The sequence below is a fragment of the Protomyctophum bolini genome (assembly GCF_963924005.1).
Source record: "Protomyctophum bolini genome assembly, chromosome: 11".
Classification (NCBI taxonomy): domain Eukaryota; kingdom Metazoa; phylum Chordata; class Actinopteri; order Myctophiformes; family Myctophidae; genus Protomyctophum; species Protomyctophum bolini.
In genome coordinates, this window is record NC_137872.1 from 18,506,778 (window position 1) to 18,530,953 (window position 24,176).

The window sequence follows — 24,176 nt, forward strand, 5'->3', positions numbered from 1 at the left end:
AACTGACAACTCCAGTGATCGACTACATTATTTGGAGCAGTACACCATGGGTGAGCCAAAGGAATTGGTAAAGAGTTGTCAGCAGCTACCACCTGCACAAGGATACCAAATGGCCAAATCCCTTCTTGATGAACATTTTGGCAATGAGTACAAAATTACTTGTGCATATGTAACCCAGGTCAAAATAGCCACGTCAATAAAATAAAGATCTAAATATAAATGGATTTAGGATATAAACCAGGTTAAAATACACTAACCAAACTTCTACAAAAGCGCTTTAACAATGAAAACTAAATGGGATTTGTCCAAGACTATTTTACTATAAAGAGTACAATGTATGGGTTTATATTCTATCTGTATTCACATTCATCTACTTGTGTAGTATGAGAGCCCTGTAAGGTGCTCTGAACAAGCCAATGAACCAATTGACCAATCAGGTCTCTCAATTAATAGACTGCACTTTGGAGAATCACCAGCCCAGGTGATGTGATTCAGCTAATGACATGCTGCAGAGCACAGAATGTTCTGGAGAGAACAGGAGAGAGAAGCCTGTTGAGCAGACAATTTGACAAACAGAGAGGAAAGACAAGATTTGATGAATGTGAACAGATTATTTTCATTTAAAGAGAGTTTTGATTGATCCAGTCTCTTTTTGAGAGAAGAGTGCTGATCCCTTTGAGAAGTTTGATCCTGGAACCTGTTAATTGTGTGAACTTTGTGAACACTGACTTGGTGAGTTGAACTACTGTGTTTGTGACTGACTGACTGCATGCAGCAGCAGCAGCAGCCATGTTACACTGCCTAACTTTCATGGTAACAGTTTTGATTTAATTGTATATCCAGCTAATTGTAAATGTACTATTAGTAGTTGAATTAAGATGAAGACAATGTTTTATTTTGTTTCTAAACTTTTAATGGTGTGATCCTAATGTGTGATTATATGACCTGTTTTGTAAACAGGTCAGGTCTTTTTGCTTTGATTGGATTGATTCGAGTGATATTGGCATATCACTCTGGCGAGCTACCCACGATTCTACGGATGAAGATCCTCAACACCACTGTCCCCTTAAATCAGATAAGAAATTGAGCCTTTGGTAGTGTGGTGTGGTACCACTGCAGCACACAGTGAGACTCTCAGTGTGCTAGCCACTTGTAGTGCACCTCCACTGCATACACATTGCACACACCTACCATACCTGGATGGACATACTGTACAGTGAATTCACAATACACTGAACACTGAATATATACACCCGGATGGACTCTCAGTGAACTATTGAGCTACACACATTCATTTCCATACTTACTGTCACACACAGTGGGAAGTTCATTGGACTTTTAATACCTTTTAATGGACATTTATGGGTTATTATTAAGTTCATGGGAATTGTAATGTGATTGTTGATATAGTGATTGTTTAAAAAGTTTATGTTTATGTTTAAAGGTGAAACGAAGGTGAATTTATAAATAACAAAGTATTTTGATTTCATAACATTACATTTCATTTGGTTAAAAGTGATACTTACTGTGAACCTAAAAAAGGAATAAGTTACTTAAAAACAACTTAACTTATTTACTTACATTAGATTAGATTTAAAACCTGAAAAGGACAACTAAATTAGATAGTAAATAAATAGGACTAAAACAGACTAAAATAGGATTAAAATAGTACTTACCTGTTTTCCTGTGGGAGCAGAGTTAATAGGAGGTATTTATTTGTGACATTCAACTGTCCAAGCACAGTTGTTTTCTTTTGTTTATTGTCTTGTATGATTATTGTCATTGTTTCTTGTGTATCTTCCGTTCTATTATTTTATTGCTGTAATACAAGCCATCGGGCTAATACTAAACTGTACCTATGGTCTGTGGTCTAAATCATTCTTCTTGCTTACTGCTCTTCCGAACCTAGTAACTAGTCCTGTACCCTGTAATTGATAACTAAAGGGTTACACATACATGGACAAAATTCACAACTGGCCTCTCATTAAAACAGAGGATGTCAAAGCTCTGCAATCATATTCTCTTTTCCTCCGAGAATGTTGTCATTTAACATATCAAATCATGCGCATGGAGTTAGACACACCATTCAATCTCAGAAACATTGTGATGAAACTTCCTTACAAGTTAAGAGAAAAATGGAGAGAGGTTGCATGTGATTGTCAGGAGAAAAGAGGTTGCAGAGCAGTGTTCAGTGACCTTGTGAACTTTGTTGAGAGAGAAGTCAAAATAGCCTCTGATCCAATTTTTGGAAATATCCAAGATTTGCAACCTACCAGATGTAGTAAAACCTCCACTGTAAGTGACTCAAGACAAAGGAAACGGGAAAGCACTTTTGCCACTAGTGTCACAACAGTGAAGGAAGCAAATATTTACATGGATAAAAAGTTCCCTTCTGTTGAAAGCAACCTCAAATGTTGTTTATTTTGCCAACAAAACACTCATTCTTTGAATACATGCTCACAGTTTAAGTCAAAGATGCATCGGGACAAGATAAGTTTCATAAAGGAAAATGGAATTTGTTTTGGTTGCTTAAAAGTTGGGCACACAAGCTCCACATGTTGGAGTCGTTTGGATTGCAGCGTGTGTCACCAGAAGCATCCCTCTGTCCTGCACATTGAGCAGAAGGGTATAGGTACATCCTTCAATGAAACTGTGAGCCCTCCACTGAGTGTAACACCTGAACAGCCTGAGACATGTGGTCACATTGGGGCCGGTGATGAGGACAGTTCAGTTTTCTCCATTGTAGCAGTTCAGGTGAAAAGTCAGACGAATAACAAAGTTGTGCACACACATGCACTTTTAGATCCTGGGAGTTCCAGTACCTTTTGCACTGTTCACCTGGCAGAGAAACTCGGCCTAAGTGGCAGGCCAGCCAGCATTTTATTGCAGACAATGGGTCAAAAGAAGATTGTGAGCACCACCTTATTGTCTGACTTGAAAGTGTCTGGCATGGACACAAATTATTTCATTGAACTGCCTAACGTTTTAACTCAACAGACTATGCCAGTGTCGAGGGTGAACATTCCACGGCAAGAGGATGTTGAAAAATGGTCCTACTTGAGGAAAATAAAACTTCATGACGTGGATGCAGATGTTGATTTGCTCATTGGATCAAATGCAGCAAAAGTGATTGAACCCGTGGAGCTGATCAACAGTCAAGGTCAAGGACCCTATGCAGTCCGAACAAGAGTCGGCTGGGTAATTAATGGACCTCTTCGTAGTGGAGACAACGCAGTGAAGACTGGCTGCTCTGTTGTCACAAATAATAGGGTTTCTGTGGAACATCTGGAAGACAAGTGCATTGATGCGCCCTTCATAGAACCTGTACAGCATCCCCAAGGCCAGAAGAGGAAAGTAAAGTTTAAGGAATACAACTCTAAAAGACACTCCACTGTGTGCACACATCCTAAATAGACCTGCAGCAAAGATCCCTCTGATGTTGGAGGCCACAGTGTAGAGCCATGGACAATTATTCTTTGTTCTTTCTATGCTGTCTTTCTGTCTGTTTCTCTTTCAGTGGCCACAGAGTACAAGATGGAGAAGTTGAATATCTCCTTTATGAAATTAGTGTAATTGTGACGTGTAGCCTACACTTTTCCCAATTAGGGGCCGGAATGTTGGAGCTATTCACTATCTTGTATTTCACATTTATTTGTTGATTTGTTTGGTAGAATTATTGTATGCATTATTATTTCAGTTTATTTGTGTTCCAGTTAAAAGCTTTTATTTTGAAGGTATTGGGCAATTGGGTGTACACAGGTGAATTGATTTAACTGTCATCAGACAGGCACTCAGCCAGATTTCAGTTTGGCACTGGGAAGGTGCACAAGTTTTTACCAGGGTGACAGGGTCAAAGCAGTTATTTCCATCATGTTTGCCATACCCGTCTATGAAGGAAAAACAATAAAATATCACCAACCTGCAAGAGCTGTTTCGACATCGACTCATTTATCCCTGCGTAAGATCCACTATACCCGGTGCCTCAGTGGCCTTTGGAACTTTATTGTTGTTGACAAATAGCCACTACAGCAGGAATACATTTTATGACAGCCATATCTAACCGGCAAACAAATTACCTCCCACTTCCCCTCAATAAAAGCTTAATACTGTAGTTATTGTGGTAGATTTTGTCCCTTTAGCCTACACGAGGCCCATTCTTTTAATCAGACATGGCATATCTGTCGCCCCTCACTTTCTCTCTGCTGTCTACTGTCTATTCCTGACTCATTGCTTGCTCCCTCCCTCCCTCCCTCCGTCCGTCTGTCCGTCGGTCGGTCGGTACATGCAACATGGGCATCTAGGTCGTGTAGCTAATCTTGTAGACCAGACGTATTGCAAGATGCTGTACTGTCGTGAAGCCACAGTACCATTCCAGCCCATAAAATGGGCAGGGGTGAGGTGGGTTCGGGGAGTGAGGCCAAGTAGTAGCCTGGCCAGTTTGTTTTGGGAAGTCTGGAGCCTTGTTTTTAGGTCCTTTGAGGTGCTGTGGTACCAAGAGGTGCATGCATAGTCAAAGAAACCTTGTACGAGGGCTCCTGTTAGGGTCTTCAAGGTGTTTTTGTTGACCAGTGAGGAGATCCTGTATGGGAATGGAAGGATGGAACCTTTACCTATAGCTAGGTAATTTCATCTTTCCGTGTGACTATATACGAGTAAGACGCGGGAAGCGAACGCGCAGCTCCATATATGGGCACAAAAGGGGCCAGGTCCACAACAAACAAATCACTGGCCCCTTTTGTGCCCATATATGGAGCTGGGGTACCTGGCCCCTTTTGTGCCCATATATGGAGCTGAGTGATTGCTGATGCAACACACTCCATATTTGGATAGCGGGACAGACAGACAGACAGACAGACACACACACAGACATGATCTGCTAGGTCTCATAGTAAGTGCTCATTGCGTTCGCAATAACCCACTCTAACCAAGAAGCCATCTGCCTTGCTGAGATTGATATTTGATCCAAATAGAATGGATTCAGTGTGTGTAAAGATAGTTTGTTATCAGTGAGTCAGGTGCGAGTTCAGAGCTGAGGGCCTTTTCAACCTGCAGTTTGTTCCTGTCTGAGACCAGCAGTGCCGAGTCATCCGCAAACAGGAATACACGATATATACACAATACAAATATAGCTTACATTTGTGTGTGTGTGTGTGTGTGTGTGGGTATTTGTTTGTTTATTTTTCAGTTAGGCTTACAAAATATAAAAAATGTTACACAAAGTCAATGTGAAAACATGTGAAGGAGAAGGAGAATGCCTTCTCTCCAGGGGCATAATAAGTGGCATTCTCCAAGAACATCTGTACATTAAGGACAAAAACATTGAATATGCAAATCAATTTATTACAATTAAAACACATATCACTTTAGGGGGGAAAAAACAATATGAACAAATTTTTTTAAAAAAACAGCAGAACGTACAAACCACAATAAAATCAAAGTCACAAAACAGGTTAAATTGGCAGACCAAAGGGAAGTATTTGGTGGTTAAGAGAAGTGATTAAGGCAGGGTGTCAGTATCAGTGTGTGTGGGGAGGGGGGGGGTCTCCCTTTGTAAGAACCGCAAACGTTTGTCACGTGACTGTTCTCGTGACCATAAGGGAAGCAGCGATCGACCGTTACAGAGTAATTGGTGACCTGTTCAATTCCGTTACTCCATAACAGAAAGTGTCTTGGAAATGCAAACCATAACAGTGCGTGCGTCGCGGACGGTGACAGGTCACCGTTTTCGGTGTAACGCAATGTTTACCGACTGGTTCTGGTCGTCACCAGCGCACTGAGCATCGTTTATTAACATGCTGTTGTCATTTATAACACGTTAATACAGCGAGTGACACTGAGCGTATTTTATTAACATGCTATTATTATGTTATGTAGGCTATAACATCTGACACCGATGATATATTTGTGATCATTATTGGATTTGGATCGTCAGATCATCGCCATGTCATCTGAAAATCATAACTGTGCTACAGGTTTGTTTACCATATTATTATTATTATTATTGTTGTTGTTGTTGTCAATCCATTATGCCTGCCCTACATGATAGCAATGTAAACATCTTAGTTGTTCATTTAAGTGTAGTTAACCTGTATACATCCCAGGCCATCCCATAAATTGGTCTATATTCATCACATCTTGAAATTCAAGATATGACAACAATTTTCATTCAAGACTTGAATGAAAATGTGTCTTGTCACATATGATCTAATGTCAGTGACACAGAGCTATGTCTACAAAATAGCCTATACATAAGACTTAGGCTATACTATTCTATTCTGATAGAGGCTTCCCTTTAGCCTATAGATCATTCCTAATAAAATAAACCATTTTTTTCAAGGTTTAAAAGAAAGAAATACCATGCCCTTTTCTTATTTTTATTTATAGGCTATTCAAGTTATAGCTATTATAATCTTGTTAGCCTAATAATAATATATTAGAATATTTGTGTATATCTGCATGCAGAAACACATTAACCCATTAAGATCTGTTGCCGATTCTACAATTGCCGTCTAAATTACTATAGTTCTCAAACTTTGTCCTGCCAAGACCCCCATGTGATATGGACCCCAATAATTATATATCTATAGGCCTATATACTGTATATTTATAGCAGAAGCTCGCAGTGTGATGCCCTGTGAGATTGTATATTTGCTATCTTCGAGAACCACTGTTCTCTACTGTTGTAAGTTTTACTGTAGTGTATATGTAGCAGAGTGGCTCACAACCTCAGCCTGATGACCTAAAAGTCTAATATCTCCCCTGCCGGATTATAGGGATATATCCCTTTAGTGTAGTGGTTAATATGTTTGCTTTCCACACGGGAGACTGGAGTGTATACCATTATTCTACATCTGGCCTACAGGGCACTGCTCCATGGATTCTCCATGGAGAATGCTTACCCGGTTTTAATGGGTTAAAATCAGTCTACAAAAAGATCTATTCTGTTTTTCCCTGGCTCGTTTCCACACAGAGAAAGACAGGCTGTTCTCCTCCGTGGCCAGCTATGGGTCCCAGCAGGAAGCGCTCGGTGGCGATGGGGAGGAGCCCCGTCCCGGCAGCCTGGCGGCGGGCGGCCATCATCAGCAGGAGGAAGAGGAGGAGGCCCTGAGGAGGAAGCTCAAGTACTTCTTCATGAGCCCCTGTGACAAGTACCACGCCAAGGGCCGCAAGCCCTTCAAACTGGGTCTGCAGCTGCTCAAGATCATCATTGTCACCGTGCAGGTATAGGGTACAGTGACAGGATTGGTTTGATTCCATTTTTATTGAAGGGAGAGAGCACCGGGGGTCACAATGTGCCCTTACGACTTGGCCTTGGCTGTGGCAAATTTCAGATTTTTGAGGGGATAGCCTCCTATATTCAGCTCTAATGTCGATTTTTCGTCTTAATTCCCATTGACAATAAATGCAAATTTACGTCATATGTAGCTATGACGGATCATCATATTTTTGATCATTACAATGAATAATAACCGTGGACAAAGTAGTTCACTATACTGTAGTGGCTGGAGCATTTGAGGGGCAATATATATTTTATATGCACTGATTACAAATAAAAGAGAATTTATATGTTGATAGCCAGTGAGCCTCTAAGCGCTAAATCGTGAGTTTTGAGCTAATAGATCTGCTCCTTATGATACTTTTGTGTGACACTCTAGTCTATGATAAGGCGTTAGAAAACACAAAACCCTTCTGTCCGTGGAAAGGTTTACCTCTCCTCTGCTCGTTACAGTTGGTGCTGTTTGGACTGAGAAACCAGATGGTGGTGACGTTCAAGGAGGAGAACACGGCCACGTTCAGACACCTGTTTCTGAAAGGCTACCAGGATGACACACCCCAGGCTGTCCACACACAGAGCCAGCTGTACAGCCACATCAACTACACTGTTCAACAGGTAGATAATCACTGTACAGACACATCAACAGAGAAGCGTTCATTTCTTTCCTTTTTGAAACGAAAGGTATAAATATGGTTCCACAACCCAAACATGAGTCCCAACCCAATGTTTGGGAAACACGAGAACGACGTAGAGAACAGACAATTTGTTTATTGTTGCCTTTTTTTCCTTTTTGGGGGGTAAAATGTTAAAGCTCTATATATTATTATATTATTATTATATCTATAATAGTAATCATTGCTATAGTGTTTGGTGATTTCAGTTTTCAGTTGGAACACAATTTGATCCATTTCCACTATCTTAGATTTTGAATAAACGAGCCCCTCAAAAAATTATTACTTGTATTAATTTAAAATCACTATATGTTTTTTAAAAGGTGTAGTTGGATTAACTGTTGCACCCCTCCCCCATGCAGTACATGGCTCTGCCGCAGATCTCACTGGGACGTTATGCGTATGTGCTGGGGGTCGGGGTGAACGGCAGCGCCCTCTCCCTGTGCCAGCGGTACTTCCGAAAAGGCAGCATCGATCCCGTCAACGACACGTTTGACATCGACCCCCACGTGGACACCGGTAAGACGTACTCCTCGGTCTAGGGTTGGCCATGTTCCCCCGAAATGTATCCAAACCCACATTTATACCTGGATGGCCCTGCACCCAACCGAGTACCCTACGCTGTGCTTTTTTAGCTTCTACTTAATAGAAAGAAATTATCCTCGTAGGACAGTGGTTCTCAAACTTTATCTTGTCAAGGACCCCCTAGGCTAACTATGACCCATTTGGCCTCTGACCCCCATCTGAAAAGAATGTTTCAAGAATATTCCTAATGGTGCCTGCTGGCAAAATGGTCCAGGCGCATGCCACATAATTATAAGCTTTGGCCTGACAGCTCGTTGCGTGTTCGAGTCCCGTTCATGACGACCTTTGCTGCATGTCTCTCCCCTTCTCTCTCTCCCTATTTCCTGTCTATCTTCACTTGACACTATCAATAATGGTAGAAAAGCCAAAAACAAATCTTAAAAAAATATATATATATATTCCTAATAATTCTTTGTTGTTGAAAATAGCAGATCTATAGCAGATTAACTAATTTAGCAGGGGACCCCCTCAGAACCTAAAGAACCCCTGAGGGTCCCGGACCCCACTTTGAGAACCATTGACTTCCCCTCACTCCTTTTTTCCTCTACAGACCAATCTGTTGGTCCCGAAATAGCTGATCAACATGTAAAACGCTCATTGTGAGCTTGTAGATGTGCTATTCTCACTGAATGTTCGCCCCCAGAATAGGGACGCTAGGGTTCATGTGGTTTATCATTCAAACCGGCAGCATAATTTAATGCATTTTCCAACGGCAGCGTTGCGTTCGCCCCGGAGGAAGTGAGGGATTGTGTGAGTCAGAGTGTGGCTGTTCCATATACGTCAGGAGAACTATGACCCACTTACTTAATGCCTGAAGTAGTTTCTACTATATGCAGTGGTGAAAGTAACTGAGTTAATTTACCCAAGTACTGTACAATGTTGAGGGACTTTGTACCTCTACATCACTACATATCAGATGCAAATATTTGTACTCCGCCACAAGTATTTGAAAACTTGCTATGTTAACTGGTTAGTTAATAAGCAAACATTAACCACTTAATCCATTGTTTTAGCTATTACCTCTGCTATTTTGCTATTTTTATATTGTTTTATTGTTGATTTTACTTAAATAAAAAACTTTGACTGCTACCATCACGAGTCACTACAGGACACAAAGAACACCCACCACTACCACAGTCTCTTGTTTTGTGCTTCTCCAATTGTTTGTTGCACACATCATTATCCTTTGACTAATGGCAGAAATGAAAAGTAACTTCCACAAGGCCTGCACTGCAGCCTTTTAGGGGCATAGTGGAAATGTGGAATCGTCTGTGCTTTTCACGTGACTTGGAAAACATGCCATCATTTCTGTGACTCAGTGAAAGCCGCTGTATTTAATTTAGCCATTTGTAACTCTGAGACTGAGGGCTGCAATTTCGTCACCGCTAAATCCCTTATCCCTAAACTTCTTTGCCTTTTTTTGTACTAATTTGAAAAACATTTTTTAATAGTTCAGCTAGCCAATCTACATTGACACGTTGTGAGCTTGTAAACTGGCCATTTTAACTATTCAAAAATGTTTTGCAAAATAGTAAAAAAAATGAAAAGTGGTGACGAAAATGGAGCCATGTGTGTACAAATAGAACCAAATGGACCATTCAGAATTAAATGAACATGCAAGGAAACAGGAAGTATAAAAAAATAATTGCAGTGTTTTTCCTTACATCTGACCCCCAAGTGTGTGACTGTGTTTGTGCACACACAAACACAGTCACACACTTATATACTTTTCGTATACTTGTATTACACTCGAATGGTGAAAATATCCTAATCTACAAGCTCACAAAGCATTGCGGTGGAGCGCATGTAGACTTTTATTTTTTGTGTAGACCATTGGTTCTCAAAGTGGGGTCCAGTCCGGGGACCCCCAGTGGTCGTAAAGGGGGTTCCCCAGAAAAAGTAGTTACCATAGCATCACAATAATTTGTAACCACTTACATACATTTATACAGTTGGCTATTCAAAAATAGCAGATATACTTCGTGCCACGCTGTGAGCTTTTACATTTGCTATTTTGGCAATTAAAAATAAATAAATATATATATATACAAGATCCATTGCACTAATGTTCCAGTAATCATATTTACTTTGGGTCGCTTGGTAGAAGTCTCCAGAAACTTTCAATATTTCACTTTGGTACATTGGTGCATGTATGTACGTGTACATGCCCGCTCTCTCTCTCTCTCTCTCTCTCTCTCTCTCTCTCTCTCTCTCTTTAATTCCTTGACTTGAAATGGTTTGAGGACCACTATTGTAGACTAGCACCAAACAGACTCCTGATCTTTGGCAGGGGGCACCAGGTTGGTCTAATGGTGTTGTTCATGTCTTCCACAGAGTGTGTTGGTGTGGAGCCGATGCCTGTCCCTTCCTACCTCCAGAACTCTGACTACAAGAACTTCACACTCAAGTTTCACAAGTTAGAACAACGTTGTTGCTATGTGTTACGTGCAGCACTTTGTGCGTGCGTGCACGACTGCGCGTGCATGCGTGCGTGTAGTTGTTAGGAAAAGATGTCTATAATAAATCCCAATTTCTCAAATAATAACCAACCAACATTATCCTTTTTATATTAATGACACCTAACTATTCAGAATATTGTAAAAGCTAAATAAAACAAGACAGTGACACACTCATTTGACATTAGAGTCATTGCAAAACTCATGGCTTTTGGGGGTATTTAAAAAAGAAAGAAAGAAAAAAAATGACATTGCTCAGCACACAGGTCTCAGGTCAAAACTGGTTAAAATGCAACTCTGTCTGTCATGAATATCGTTGTCTTTCAGGAATTTTTTGTGTCTTTTCTAATTGCCTGTGTGTGTGTGTGTGTGTGTGTGTGTGTGTGTGTGTGTGTGTGTGTGTGTGTGTGTGTGTGTGTGTGTGTGTGTGTGTGTGTGTGTGTGTGTGTGTGTGTGTGTGTGTGTGTGTGTGTGTGTGTGTGTGTGTGCGTGTGCGTGTGCGTGTGCGTGTGCCCAGGCTGATAAATGTCACCATAGAGTTCCAGCTGAAGGCCATTAACCTGCAGACCATAATAAACAATGAGATCCCAGATTGTTACACCTTCACTGTCATGGTGAGATTCTACCTCTGCTGCTGGTGTTTGTCACCCCTGAGTGTGTACTATGCTGACATGTTATTTAGATAGCATGCTGATTCAGACTTGAGACAGAACACTACTTTGTTCTCTCTGCGCTCTATTGGTTTGATTATTTACTTTGTGTTTATGCGGGGTCTGCTCATAATTACAACCTCCCAATAGTCCGGCAAACGTTAGAGTTTGCTTATGAGTCGCTCTGCATGACAGTGTCTACTAAATGCCTAAATTGCAATTGTAAATTGTACTGATGTATATAATATACCATACAGAGGAGAAATGTGCACGCAGCAGACGAAGAGAAGTTCCAAGGTGTTTATTCAAACGGAGTACACAGCATACACAGCAACAGCAATCTCTCACGCCAGCCATGCAGCAGAGTGCATGGCTCACGTCTCCCACAAGGCTCGCGCCTCCGACTGACTGACTCGATAGCCTTGTAGGCCACCTTTTTAAACCTTCCACATTTGGTCAAGCGGGTCGACACGGTGCATATCTATTATAGTAGCAAAGTCCTTTGATTCAATCACTCTGTCCCTTTACGTCAACAGACCCCTAATTTACATAGACCGGAATTAGGCTCCTAGCTTCTCCTGAGAGGCCGACACCCCTAGGCAGCTGTCCACCACAAGGTCTACTGTATGTAAATTTACACAATTGACACGAAGGCATTGCAACACAGTATAATTATGAGATCCTAAATATTCTTCATATTCCCCCCTTGATCATCACAGATGATCATCTAAAAATATGGAACCATAATTATCTTACACCCCCCTTGACCCTTAGCTTAGACAATACATTCGAGAAACCAAAAAATAACAGCATTACAGTACAGAATTCCCCCAACATGGTTTTCAGACATCCATACGTATATGAATAATGGAAAAATGATTAGTACAGGTAACAGACATTAAACAATACATATGCCGCTTTCAACTCCCTTTAAGAGCACTTTTTGATACGTAATAACCTACGTGGTTTACGACTAAACTCTGCTGTCCAATGTTAAATACACAATGCCAGCTAAACCACTCTCGGATTTACGTCTGACCAACATCACACACTGGTGATCCAAGTAGATACACATTCCACGCCAGAGTTTAACAATAATATCACATATCTCTTCATATCCATAGGAAAATTCCTCATTGATTCATAATTAGGCTAAATGACTCAACTTATCTAATTATACGACAAACACATACCAACATGAGGCCTATTATAATTCATGCTGAAAACAAACTTGACGCACTATTTGTTAAACAGAGAGAAGAAAGTCCATCTTTTCTCTGTACGAACAAAGGAAACTTCTTCTCTGTATGCTGCTCATTCTAGTTTACCTCGAACTGTTCGCTCAGCTGCACGGATCAAAGTTCAAGAGTCTGTTCACTGCTGTTGTCCCGCTGTCCTCGTCATCATCATCCTCATTCCTCTCCCCCCTCCCAACTCTGTTTACAACAGAGATGGGACGAAAAGAAAAGTAACACCGTCAACACAGACCCCTGTCTGTGAAGGCCCTCAGCTTGCAGGTCAGTCGGCCACTGCTGCTCCGTGCTGCGTCTCACCGATCCCCGCCCGCAATCGCTGGCCCCGCGCCGACGTGATGAATGACCAAGGCCTCCGTGTGGCTGCCGCCGCTCCATCGACCTCTCCGCAGCCCACCCGTGACACCCGTCCGGTGGCTCGTCACCGGTCCCCGTCGCACAACACTCCTCGCGGTGGTCGCCGTCATCATCCCCGCAGCGAAATGGACAAAATCACGGCCGGGTCGGCTCCGCTGAAGCTTCTTCCGTCGCCGCTCACAAAAAACTCCCCTCCACCGAATTAGACGAAAAAAAAAGCCGCTGGTACTGTTACATCTGACGTGATAAACACACCAACACGACCGGTTTCTGGCACCATCTGATGTATATAATATACCATACAGAGGAGAAATGTGCACGCAGCAGACGAAGAGAAGTTCCAAGGTGTTTATTCAAACGGAGTACACAGCATACACAGCAACAGCAATCTCTCACGCCAGCCATGCAGCAGAGTGCATGGCTCACGTCTCCCACAAGGCTCGCGCCTCCGACTGACTGACTCGATAGCCTTGTAGGCCACCTTTTTAAACCTTCCACATTTGGTCAAGCGGGTCGACACGGTGCATATCTATTATAGTAGCAAAGTCCTTTGATTCAATCACTCTGTCCCTTTACGTCAACAGACCCCTAATTTACATAGACCGGAATTAGGCTCCTAGCTTCTCCTGAGAGGCCGACACCCCTAGGCAGCTGTCCACCACAAGGTCTACTGTATGTAAATTTACACAATTGACACGAAGGCATTGCAACACAGTATAATTATGAGATCCTAAATATTCTTCAGTACTTTATGTTTGCCACCAGATTGTCATGGATAACAAGGCTCACAGTGGCAAAGTCAAGATCCAACTGGAGAACCATGCCTCTATTAAGGAGTGTACAGACCCCAACGTGAGGGGACATGGTGAGTGTATGTGGGAACATTTATGGGGGGAAATTGCCCAAAATATAGACAACAAGTTGAAAGTGATCAACTGTGTCTGTGTGTTTTATACTGTAAATATTGAACTAATGAAAGGTATTAATTAATGGTATTATATAAGGTATTAAGAGCTCGTCAGCAGTCACTAAATAATAACTCCATTGGATCAAGCATGTTTCATGATAAATGTTTTTATGTGATGTATTCCCATGCTTTTTTGTTCTTGCTTAATGTAAATCGCTCTGGATTAAGAGCGTCTGCTAAATGCCTAAATTGTAAATTGTAATCAGAAGACAGGTGTTTCTTTTACATTTCTTGAAAAGTAACAGTTTTGGAGATATGAGGTCTCCACCCACAGCCACGATATCGGATATGATATTGATAAACAAGAGTTAAAAGCACAGTAACAATAATGTAAAGTTAAGAATAGTAATAAGGAATGATCAATAGATACCTCTGAAGGGGGTAGCTTAAAATTGTTGGTAACAAGCTAGAAACGCGTGGTGATGTGGCATGGTTTTAGCTTGTTGTTAGCTAGTAGACCAGGCAAGCCAGGCCACGGTGTGATGGAGCATCCATGAATGTTTCTGTTGCTCTCGTCCTGTTGGTCAGCGGAGAGCTACACACGGCGGCTGTTTGACCTGCTGGTGGCCTTCGTCTGCCTGCTGTCCCTGGTGCTGTGTGGCCGCTCCATTCTCAGAGGAGTCGTCCTGCAACACGTAAGAACACACACACACACACACACACACACACACACACACACACACACACACACCGTGCACACCACTTTACCCAAATCCAGCTCAAGTGGAGTTAGGAGGTTTTGTCCATCATTGATAAGGACAGCTGACAGTGGATCTCCAAGCTCACAATGCATCACAACGAGTGAATTCATGCCCTGGTGCTTCATGACACTGCTTATACAGGCCTACAATAATAAGCAGGACTTTAAATATTACACTAACTTCTGCAAAGGGGTTCACGGTGTGTGTTCACTGTGTGTGTGTGTGTGTGTGTGTGCGCCAGGAGTACGTGCAGTTCTTCAGGCACAGGCTGTCTCGTCGTGTCACATGGAGCGACAGGATGGAGTTCATCAACGGCTGGTACATCCTGCTCATCATCAGTGACATGTTCACCATCATCGGCAGCTTCATCAAGATCGGGATCGAGTCCAAGGTGATCCATACATACGTTACAATTTAGGCATTTAACAGACACTCTTACCCAGAGCGACTTACAGTAAGCAAGGTAAACCCATAACATCTAGTTCAGAGAGACAGTGTAGCGCCTCAGTAAACTATAGGAGCACAGGTAAACCAAGAGCCTAAACAGTATACCTATCAAAAATAATAATTGACATAATTAAAACTATAGAATTTTCTTTTTATATATTTTAGAAACATTTAAAGACTATAAATATAATCAAATAGCATGATATGTATGATCCTGAAATGGCTCATTATGGATTCTGCATAATGAGTCATTTAAAGTTTGGTATATTTTGATGCCATACCGTTTTTTACATTTTTGAAATGTACCTGTACTCCATTGTAGCATCTGTCCTCCTATGACGTGTGTTCCATTCTGTTGGGAACCTCCACTCTGCTGGTGTGGGTGGGAGTCATCCGCTATCTCAGCTTCTTCCAGAAATATAATGTGAGTGAATCACACACACACGCACGCACGCATGCACACACACACACACACACACACACACACACACACACACACACACAAACACGTACACTCACTCACACACATACACACACACACACACACACACACACACACATGCATGCACAAAGTTCACATTACCATAACTATTGGGTGCCATTAATTCACTAAACACTAAAACACTAAACCAAGATATCTAACTCACCCTGTGGGTGATATCGATACAGCACCTGGGGAGCAGTCAGGCGTTACGTTTCTTGCTTATGGACCCTTTGACACATAGACCGGGGCAGGTTGGCGAACCGGGGACCTCCTATTTAAAAGGGCGCTATTGAGTTCCATTTGCACACTCTGGGAGTTAAATTTACACTGAGGGTTTTGCTTTGTGTCTTGTGTTGTTGGTGTGTGTGTGTGTGTGTGTGTGTGTGTGTGTGTGTGTGTGTGTGTGTGTACGTGACAGATCCTGATTGTGACGCTGCGCGCAGCCTTTCCCAACGTGATCCGCTTCAGCTGCTGTGCAGCCGCTATTTACATGGGATACTGCTTCTGTGGTTGGATCGTACTGGGGCCCTACCACGCCAAGGTACTGCACTCACAACACCTTCTATTTACATGGGATACTGCTTCTGTGGTTGGATCGTACTGGGGCCCTACCACGCCAAGGTACTGCACTCACAACACCTTCTATTTACATGGGATACTGCTTCTGTGGTTGGATCGTACTGGGGCCCTACCACGCCAAGGTACTGCACTCACAACACCTTCTATTTACATGGGATACTGCTTCTGTGGTTGGATCGTACTGGGGCCCTACCACGCCAAGGTACTGCACTCACAACACCTTCTATTTACATGGGATACTGCTTCTGTGGTTGGATCGTACTGGGGCCCTACCACGCCAAGGTACTGCACTCACAACACCTTCTATTTACATGGGATACTGCTTCTGTGGTTGGATCGTACTGGGGCCCTACCACGCCAAGGTACTGCACTCACAACACCTTCTTCTAATCAGTGGTGGGAAATAACTATTTCCAGTATTTACAAATTTATAGATCTGCTATTTTCAAAGGATTTTATACATTTGGAAACTAGCGTAATCGGACATTCTGCATGATGAGTACTTTCACCTTTGATACTTTAAGTATATTTTGATGCCAATACTTTTTACTCAAGTACATTTTTAATACCAGACTTTTACGTGTAACAGAGTATTTCTACATTTTGACACAGTACTTCTTCCACCACTGCAAGTAATGCTTACATTTTTAATCCTAGTAACCTCGACTCCCCCCACCCCCCCACCCCCCCAGTTCCGCTCGCTGTCCACAGTGTCCGAGTGTCTGTTCTCGCTGATCAACGGCGACGACATGTTTGTGACGTTTGCGGAGGTGGAGCGCAGCGGCACGCTGGTGTGGGTCTTCAGCCAGCTCTACCTCTACACCTTCATCTCGCTCTTCATCTACATGGTGCTGTCGCTCTTCATCGCGCTCATCACCGGAGCCTACGACACCATCATGGTACGTTGTCGTCACGTAGTTATTTAACACGCATGTCGCCGCACAGCTATAAAAGGTCCCGGGGACGATTTGGGCGCTGGGGGCGTGTTCTCTCCTCCATCAGCGCCAAAGACAAAGAACTCCCACCTGTCAGGTGAAAGGAAGCGGCTTTGCATTGAAGGAAGCATGTGAGGTCAGTCTGTTGCTCTCCCCAGGTTGGCAGAGGGAGTGTAGCGCGAATTGTGAGAATTATGATATTGGGTTTATTATTATTCTAAACCTATTTTCTTGCTGTTCTTCATACAGCCAATCACTTGAAGAAATTGCAGAGTGAGGCCTTATTAGATTTCATGAAATATCTGAGTCCATTATGGTTTTATTGGAAGATGCTTCTGTATATCAATTTACAATTTAAGCAATAGAACAATATTGTTTGACTAATCCTAATACTCTAACTGAAATCATCCATGGCAACGTTAAATCATGTCGATCTACATTGGATTAAATTCAGAAATGTTGAATTCCAAAGCTGTCCACTGTTCGTTGTGTATGTGTATCAGGCCCAGTCGCAGGAGCAGACGCGCACCACAGACCTGCATGTGTTCATTGCAGAGTGCACGGACACACCCAGCTCTGGCAAATTCAGAGGCCCAGAGCCAACCACCTGCTCCCTCTTCTGCTGCTGTGACTGGTGAGCAAGATTTATAGAGATACGTGTGTGTGTGTGTGTGTGTGTGTGTGTGTGTGTGTGTGTGTGTGTGTGTGTGTGTGTGTGTGTGTGTGTGTGTGTGTGTGTGTGTGTGTGTGTGTGTGTGTGTGTGTGTGTGTGTGTGTGTGTGTGTGTGTGTGTGTGTGTGTGTGTGTGTGTGTGTGTGTGTACGTGCGCGCGCACATATGCACGTGAGTGACGACGTCTTTGGCCATGCATGGTCATGTACTGTACGCAAGCACATGCTTCATCAAGTGTGTGTGCATGCAGGGCAGCGTAGATAGATTGATAGTAGTACAGAGGCAGTACAGCAGGGCAGCGTAGATAGATTGATAGTAGTACAGAGGCAGTACAGCTTCAGAATAAGTACATGCAGCTTCAGAAGAAAATAAGTACTGTAAGATACAACTAAGGTTGCATTCATCGCACCGGTAGACTCGATGCGATTGGGCAGAGAAGTTGCTCTTCTTGGGCAGAGAGAAATGTGTTCTTTTGGGCAAATGGTCGAGGCACAGCGGAGACGGGAGCGCAAAATGATCCAAAGTTTACAATCTGTCCCAGGGTCCCATTGATGGTGATACGATCACTATATGCAATTATTATGCATATGCCATGTTAGCTACCTCAATTATTGTCTTAAATAGCAAATCTACAAGCTCATGGCGCATCACGTTCGTGACACGTTACGAACGTACAAAACCGCACCCTTTGGTTTTACCGGCCCCCTCCCATCCATCCGTGCGTGCGCGCGCATGTGTGTGTGTGTGTGTGTCTGGGGTCTTGATGTACTCCCCTCTCATTTCAGTGACTGTAAATGAGATTTTGTGCTCCGCCTCTCACAGACGTGCCAAGTGGGACCATGACAGCACGTCATGCCTTGAGGACACAGCCACATGCCCTTGGACCACAGAGTCGCTTATTCTTTGCATTTTAATAATATCCAGTCCGGAACGCCTACAACGTAATGTGCTTTCAAAAAGGGCCTTATTACCTGCTCCAGCGTCCATATGAATAATTCATCCACGACTTCCTCTGAAATGCCCACTTTCCCAATCTGCTGGTAATGGCTTTTTCACAGGCAACAGTGAAAACCGTTCCTCCTTTCATTGTGTCATGCTGGACATAGACGTTCTGTTGACTTGAATGTTTCACAGTGTAAAGGATTTTACTGCCTTTTATATAATTTTAGCATCATTGTTTTTAGTTTGTATATTTTTTTATCTTGTGTTTGTGTTTATATGGCCACTGTCAAGGCAAAACCTTGTATCTCCGTATTCCATCTCCAACTTTCATCGTCTTTTCATAAAGTATATTATTTTAAACAGTGTTGCGCAAATGTAGGAAAATAGCCAATGTACATGCTCACAACTGAGCTTGTAGAACAGCTTTTCCACGACTTTAAATTTTATTTTGAAAATAAATGTTGCCCAAAATAGGGACATCATACAAGGCTGAGCTTTTGCTCGGATACTTTTACTTGAAAATATTTGAAATTTTTCACCCATAATGACATGAGCCAGAAATAGGGATGTGAAAGTAAAGTGTGTCTGTGCGTCTTGTAAACATTGAACCAATGAAAAGCATTAACAAGAGCTTGTGACTAAATGATAACCACATTAGCTCCATTGGAACCATGGTTCTGTTTTTCCATTTCCTGAAAAGTAACCGTTTTGGACATACAAGGTTTCCACCCGACAGCGACAATGTTCTTAGTGTATCTGCTCTGGTGCTGAGCCAGTTGCAGAGACATTGAACATGGGAGCCAGACGGAAAAAAGGGAAACAAGTGGGGGACCATTATCCCTATTTTACACCACTGGTTCTCAACATCCGGTACCCCGGTCCCAAGTGGACCCTCACGGGTCTGTAACTGTGTACAAATGGAACCAAACGGACCCGTAAGGATCTTACGGTGTAGTTTAGTTCATTGATTCTCAACCATTTTCATTTCACTGTAAAGTAAGTGTTATAAGTCAGATACAGTGTACAATTGGAACCAAATTGGACTTTCTCCGTTACAGGCCAGTAAGAGTACATTTGAGCCCCTTAGTGGTCCCCGGGGGGCTGAAGTTGAGAACCAATGTGCTAATGCACTGAGACAGGTTTTTTGTCTTTTTTGTTTGTTTTTTTCATAGTGAAAACATTGCAGGGGAAAATACGCCTTTTTCCACAATGTCAAACTGCTGCTTCGAGGCGTGGTATGAATAATTTTGTGCATTTTTTGCACGTCATGCTAGACTAAACACTGGCTACTGTCTGTATTTTATATGATGTGCCAGACAGACAGTGTAGCTGTAGATTCCTGAGCTCTCTGTCAAGGGATAGAGCTTGCAGTATTTATTTCATTGTTGTTTATTTGACGGCTGCCAAACAGAAATGTCTCTCTCTACAAAACCAGCATGCAGTGCAATTCTTTTTATTTATTCATGGTCCACCAACAACTGAATTAAAGGGGTATTTCACTTTTTATAAACACTTCTGGGCTCATTTTACTCTGGCTTTTGTGTGCACCCCAGACCCCAGTTTTTAAGTTGCTTGATTCAATATTTATGGTTATTTGATATTCATTTGATCAAACATGCCCCAGTATACATTCTCCATTTTTATCACTTTAGCCTCATTGAAAACACACATCCCTGGTTCTGGTGAATGATATATTGTCCTTCTAATGCATGAGGAGGCTGTGTTAATTAAATTACTTAAAAATAATAATAATACTTGCGCGCTCTGCTTGCGCAAGTAATTAAAAATAAATTATAATTACGCATTATGAGGACAATACCAGTCACCAGAACCAGGAACATGTTTTGTTTTTTAACATGGTTAAAAATCAAAACAAAATCTAATTATTGAATCTCTGGTCTCTGGGGTGCACACAAAAAGTCTAAAGTTAAAAATGACTCCAGAATTTCTATTCATTTTCTGTCTGTTTTCATAGAGAAGGCTTTTGTTTGTTAATGTGTTAATGTCATTGTGACGTACTGTGTAAACTCTTATGAAGGCTATACGTTTAAACTGAAAAGGGACTTTTCCGCTGCTGGAGATAAAGCTTTACAGTACTACTGTATATGGTATATCAGGGACAATACAGACACTAATGTGATCTCTTCAGCACACACACATGCACTGTCGATAGATTGCATGCACCCGGCCGCCCATATGCTGGGGACGAACATTTGGCTAAAATATCTGATAAGCTCACTATTTTCGCCAGAGAGATTTCATATATGGGCATAACAGAGTTTTGTCATAACAGGGAAAACAGCAGAGCATAGACCCCTGGGGGACACCCTCAGGCATCCATTAGGATTCCTCCCCACGTGTGTTTGTGCTTCATTGTTAACAGCATTGCATTTCATTGAAATGAGGCATTACTGTACTTGAATTGATGAATGGTCTTGCCAGGTACAACCGTTCATGTAATGAATGTTTTACACTTTAAACCGCATTTAATGAGGCTTGAGAGAGATATGGGACCTGTTAGCTTGGAGCGATGTGAGATGTCTCACATGGGAGGCATTAATGGAGCTGCCATTATGTACACTTATCTACTTAATGTTTTGTTTGGTGTTCTCTGGTGGACACTTTGTCACATGATTATTTACGCTTTCTACTCAAGGTTCTCAAACCATGGGTCGCACTTGACAACCGGACAAAGGACAATGTATCCTTCCCATTAAGTTTTATTTTTGAAAAGCACAGCCTGTGAACTCATTTTCATCTCATCTCATTATTGATATTAATATTACAAGTAAGACGCGCATTATTATTACAATTATTAACAGATTAAGGCTATCTGTATGTTTCAGTAAATGTGTACAGAAACACTTTCCGTAGCTTTTAAACCACGGTGAAGAAACAACAAATCAGTAGGAATCACAGAAATATTCCTATTCAAGGCTACCAATGAATTCTTCATTGTTGTCATGTATTTGACTTTGTAATTGCACTAGAAATCAAGTGTGTGGATGCCAAAACCAATGCCCCCATGGGTTCTCAAAAGGGTTTGAGAACCCAGTAGTACTGTATCGCTTAACTGTAAATGGAATTTATTCAGCTGCTATGTATTTGTAATGTTTTAACGTCTTATCACACCCAATGGTTGACTGTAACCGGAAATGCCATGGCTGAGTGTATTATCCCTGCAGTGGGGAGGTGGGGCTTGTTTTTACTCTGTAGCATCTTGAATTAGTTTTCTTAGAACATTGTGTAAACTGATAGCCAGTACAGTACACTCCAACACATTAAATTGAAAATGTGAAACTGTGTCGATTATTGCTCTGTTTTTTGGAAGGGTATGCACGTGACATCATCATCATCAGGCGGGATGGCAAAAAACTACTTTCTGGCCATCCAAACAGAAAAGTGCCATCTGATTGCATTAAACTGCGTTAACTCACTTTGCCACTCGATTTTCCACTCACTTTCTGCATGTGCATCCCCTCTATAATAAAAAGCTACCAACGTCTCTGTTGGGTGAAGTGGCCCTTTAAGTGCTTAATCAGACCGATCAATTTTGTCACTTAAGGTGACAGAATATTGTCGAGCGTGGGCGTCGGGTGGTAGATGACTCAGGAGACCCCATAAGGAACAAAATAAAGCAAATAACAGGATAAAGACACCAGGGCGCTAGGATTAATGTGGTTAAAAACTAGACCTGGACTCCGCCAGGCGGCCCAGGCCTGGTTGCATACCCAGGGCGTGCAAACTTCCCAATGGAACATGAAACATCTGACTGATGCATCTTGATCCCATGACTATGGAGATAATGTGTACCAATTAGCGTGAGTATTAATTAGCCTAAAGTTAAAAACGCAAGTCTGCAGGCACAAAGGGCCAGGGCCTATATGAGGAGTTGTGTCATGATCCAAGGAATCTAGGGGAGAAATAAAGTCATTGTGTGATCTACGGTTCAAGAGCTATATGCAATGAGGTTGATAAAAAACACTTCGGGTCTGTCACCCTACATTTTTTTCTTTCTTTGGCCAACTGGGAGTGTGCGTACAAAGTTTCATGTCCATCTGTCAATGAAGCCAAAGATTATCTCTTCAGACAGAATGACAGGACGGGAGCGTAAACTAGTCCTCGGCCTTTGGCCATCCGGCCTGTCAGAGACAATACAAAAATTACACCCGTGTGAACCGAGTGGTGCAACTCCCCTCTCTCTCCCCCCCCCCCCCACCCCCTCCTCTCTCTCTCTCTCATTAGCAGGCAACAGTGCAGCACTGTCTGTCTCTCTCTTTCTGCATGGCACAACAGCGCCCCTACTGGTACTCATACTGGTGCTCATTAACGTCACATAGGTTAACCACACATAGATAGGTGAACACGGACATTGCTGTTCCTTGGAGTGGTTGCACCACTCAAAGAGAAACATACACAAGACCCTGACAGTCGCCCCGCGTGGTGAACTCGACGTCCATGGGGACAGCCTCAGCGTCAAAGTGCTCAAACAGATTCCACGCATCGTGCTGTGCGACTGGCGTGGCTGCGTTCTCCTCATTAGCCTGAGGTTGTAGCTGCAGTGTAATGGAGTTCAGCGAGGAGACGGCGGTATGGATGCGGTCGCCGTAGCCGGACCGACACTGTAACATCTCCAGCAACGTCTCAGCTTCGCGGAGAGCCACCAGCATTGTGCCGCAATTCACCGTATTACCCGGGGTGAAGAAGTCGATGAGGCCGTTCAGAACTTTGCAGCGCCGTTGGAAGATGTCCCCGAAGACGGCGATCCAGTGTTTCTCCATACACCGCAGGACGTCCTGAAGGCTCCAGGGCGGTTTCAGGTAAACTATCTCGTGCCACAGGTCGTCGTACTCGGCCTTCATCTCTGCCTTCAGGACGGCGGACAGCGCCTCCTTCAGGCAGTCCTCCATGAGGGACACACAGGTGCTGATCTCTCTGGTCCTGTCCTCCGTCTCCTCGCCGCGTCCTTCCTTCCTTTCTGTCGTATTTAGGGGCTCGGTTCTCTCCGACTGTTGCCAGCCGCCTCTTCTCTCGCTGAGGGTGGATGCTGGTGTGGGGTGCGGGTCGCGTCCGTACCCCTCCACCTCCTCCACTAGCTCCGCCTTGCTGAGGGCCTTCACGCCGGACGGCAGGGACTTGTTGCGCAGGTTGACGTCGTCGGTGCACAGGATGAGCTCTCTCTCCGGGTGGAGACTCTGGTA

The 24,176-nt window shown here is 42.9% G+C and overlaps 1 protein-coding gene across 2 annotated transcripts; it reads left to right on the forward strand.

The window, feature by feature from the left end:
* Positions 1-5,761: 5,761 nt before the first annotated feature.
* Positions 5,762-22,319, forward strand: mcoln1b (mucolipin TRP cation channel 1b). 2 transcript variants are annotated; one of them, XM_080775590.1, is made up of 14 exons: positions 5,762-5,972; positions 6,971-7,221; positions 7,730-7,891; positions 8,310-8,466; positions 10,867-10,948; positions 11,506-11,602; positions 14,014-14,113; positions 14,744-14,850; positions 15,158-15,307; positions 15,686-15,787; positions 16,266-16,388; positions 17,119-17,325; positions 17,865-17,995; positions 18,819-22,319. In XM_080775590.1, exons 1-14 carry the CDS (start codon positions 5,942-5,944, stop codon positions 18,829-18,831), a joined length of 1,713 nt encoding a protein of 570 aa, XP_080631716.1. In that variant the 5' UTR covers positions 5,762-5,941; the 3' UTR covers positions 18,832-22,319. The 2 variants fall into 2 exon arrangements, with proteins under 2 accessions (XP_080631716.1, XP_080631717.1); XM_080775591.1 differs by having other exon boundaries at positions 18,856-22,318.
* Positions 22,320-24,176: the final 1,857 nt, after the last annotated feature.

What these genes read in the sequence shown, in the direction of transcription:
- mcoln1b (XM_080775590.1), top strand. Translation starts at nt 5,942, where the DNA reads ATGTCATCTGAAAATCATAACTGTGCTACAG. An exon ending in TCATCATTGTCACCGTGCAG is followed by an intron (nt 7,222 to 7,729) that starts GTATAGGGTACA and finishes TGCTCGTTACAG; the next exon opens with TTGGTGCTGTTTGGACTGAG. An exon ending in GTTACACCTTCACTGTCATG is followed by an intron (nt 11,603 to 14,013) that starts GTGAGATTCTAC and finishes GTTTGCCACCAG; the next exon opens with ATTGTCATGGATAACAAGGC.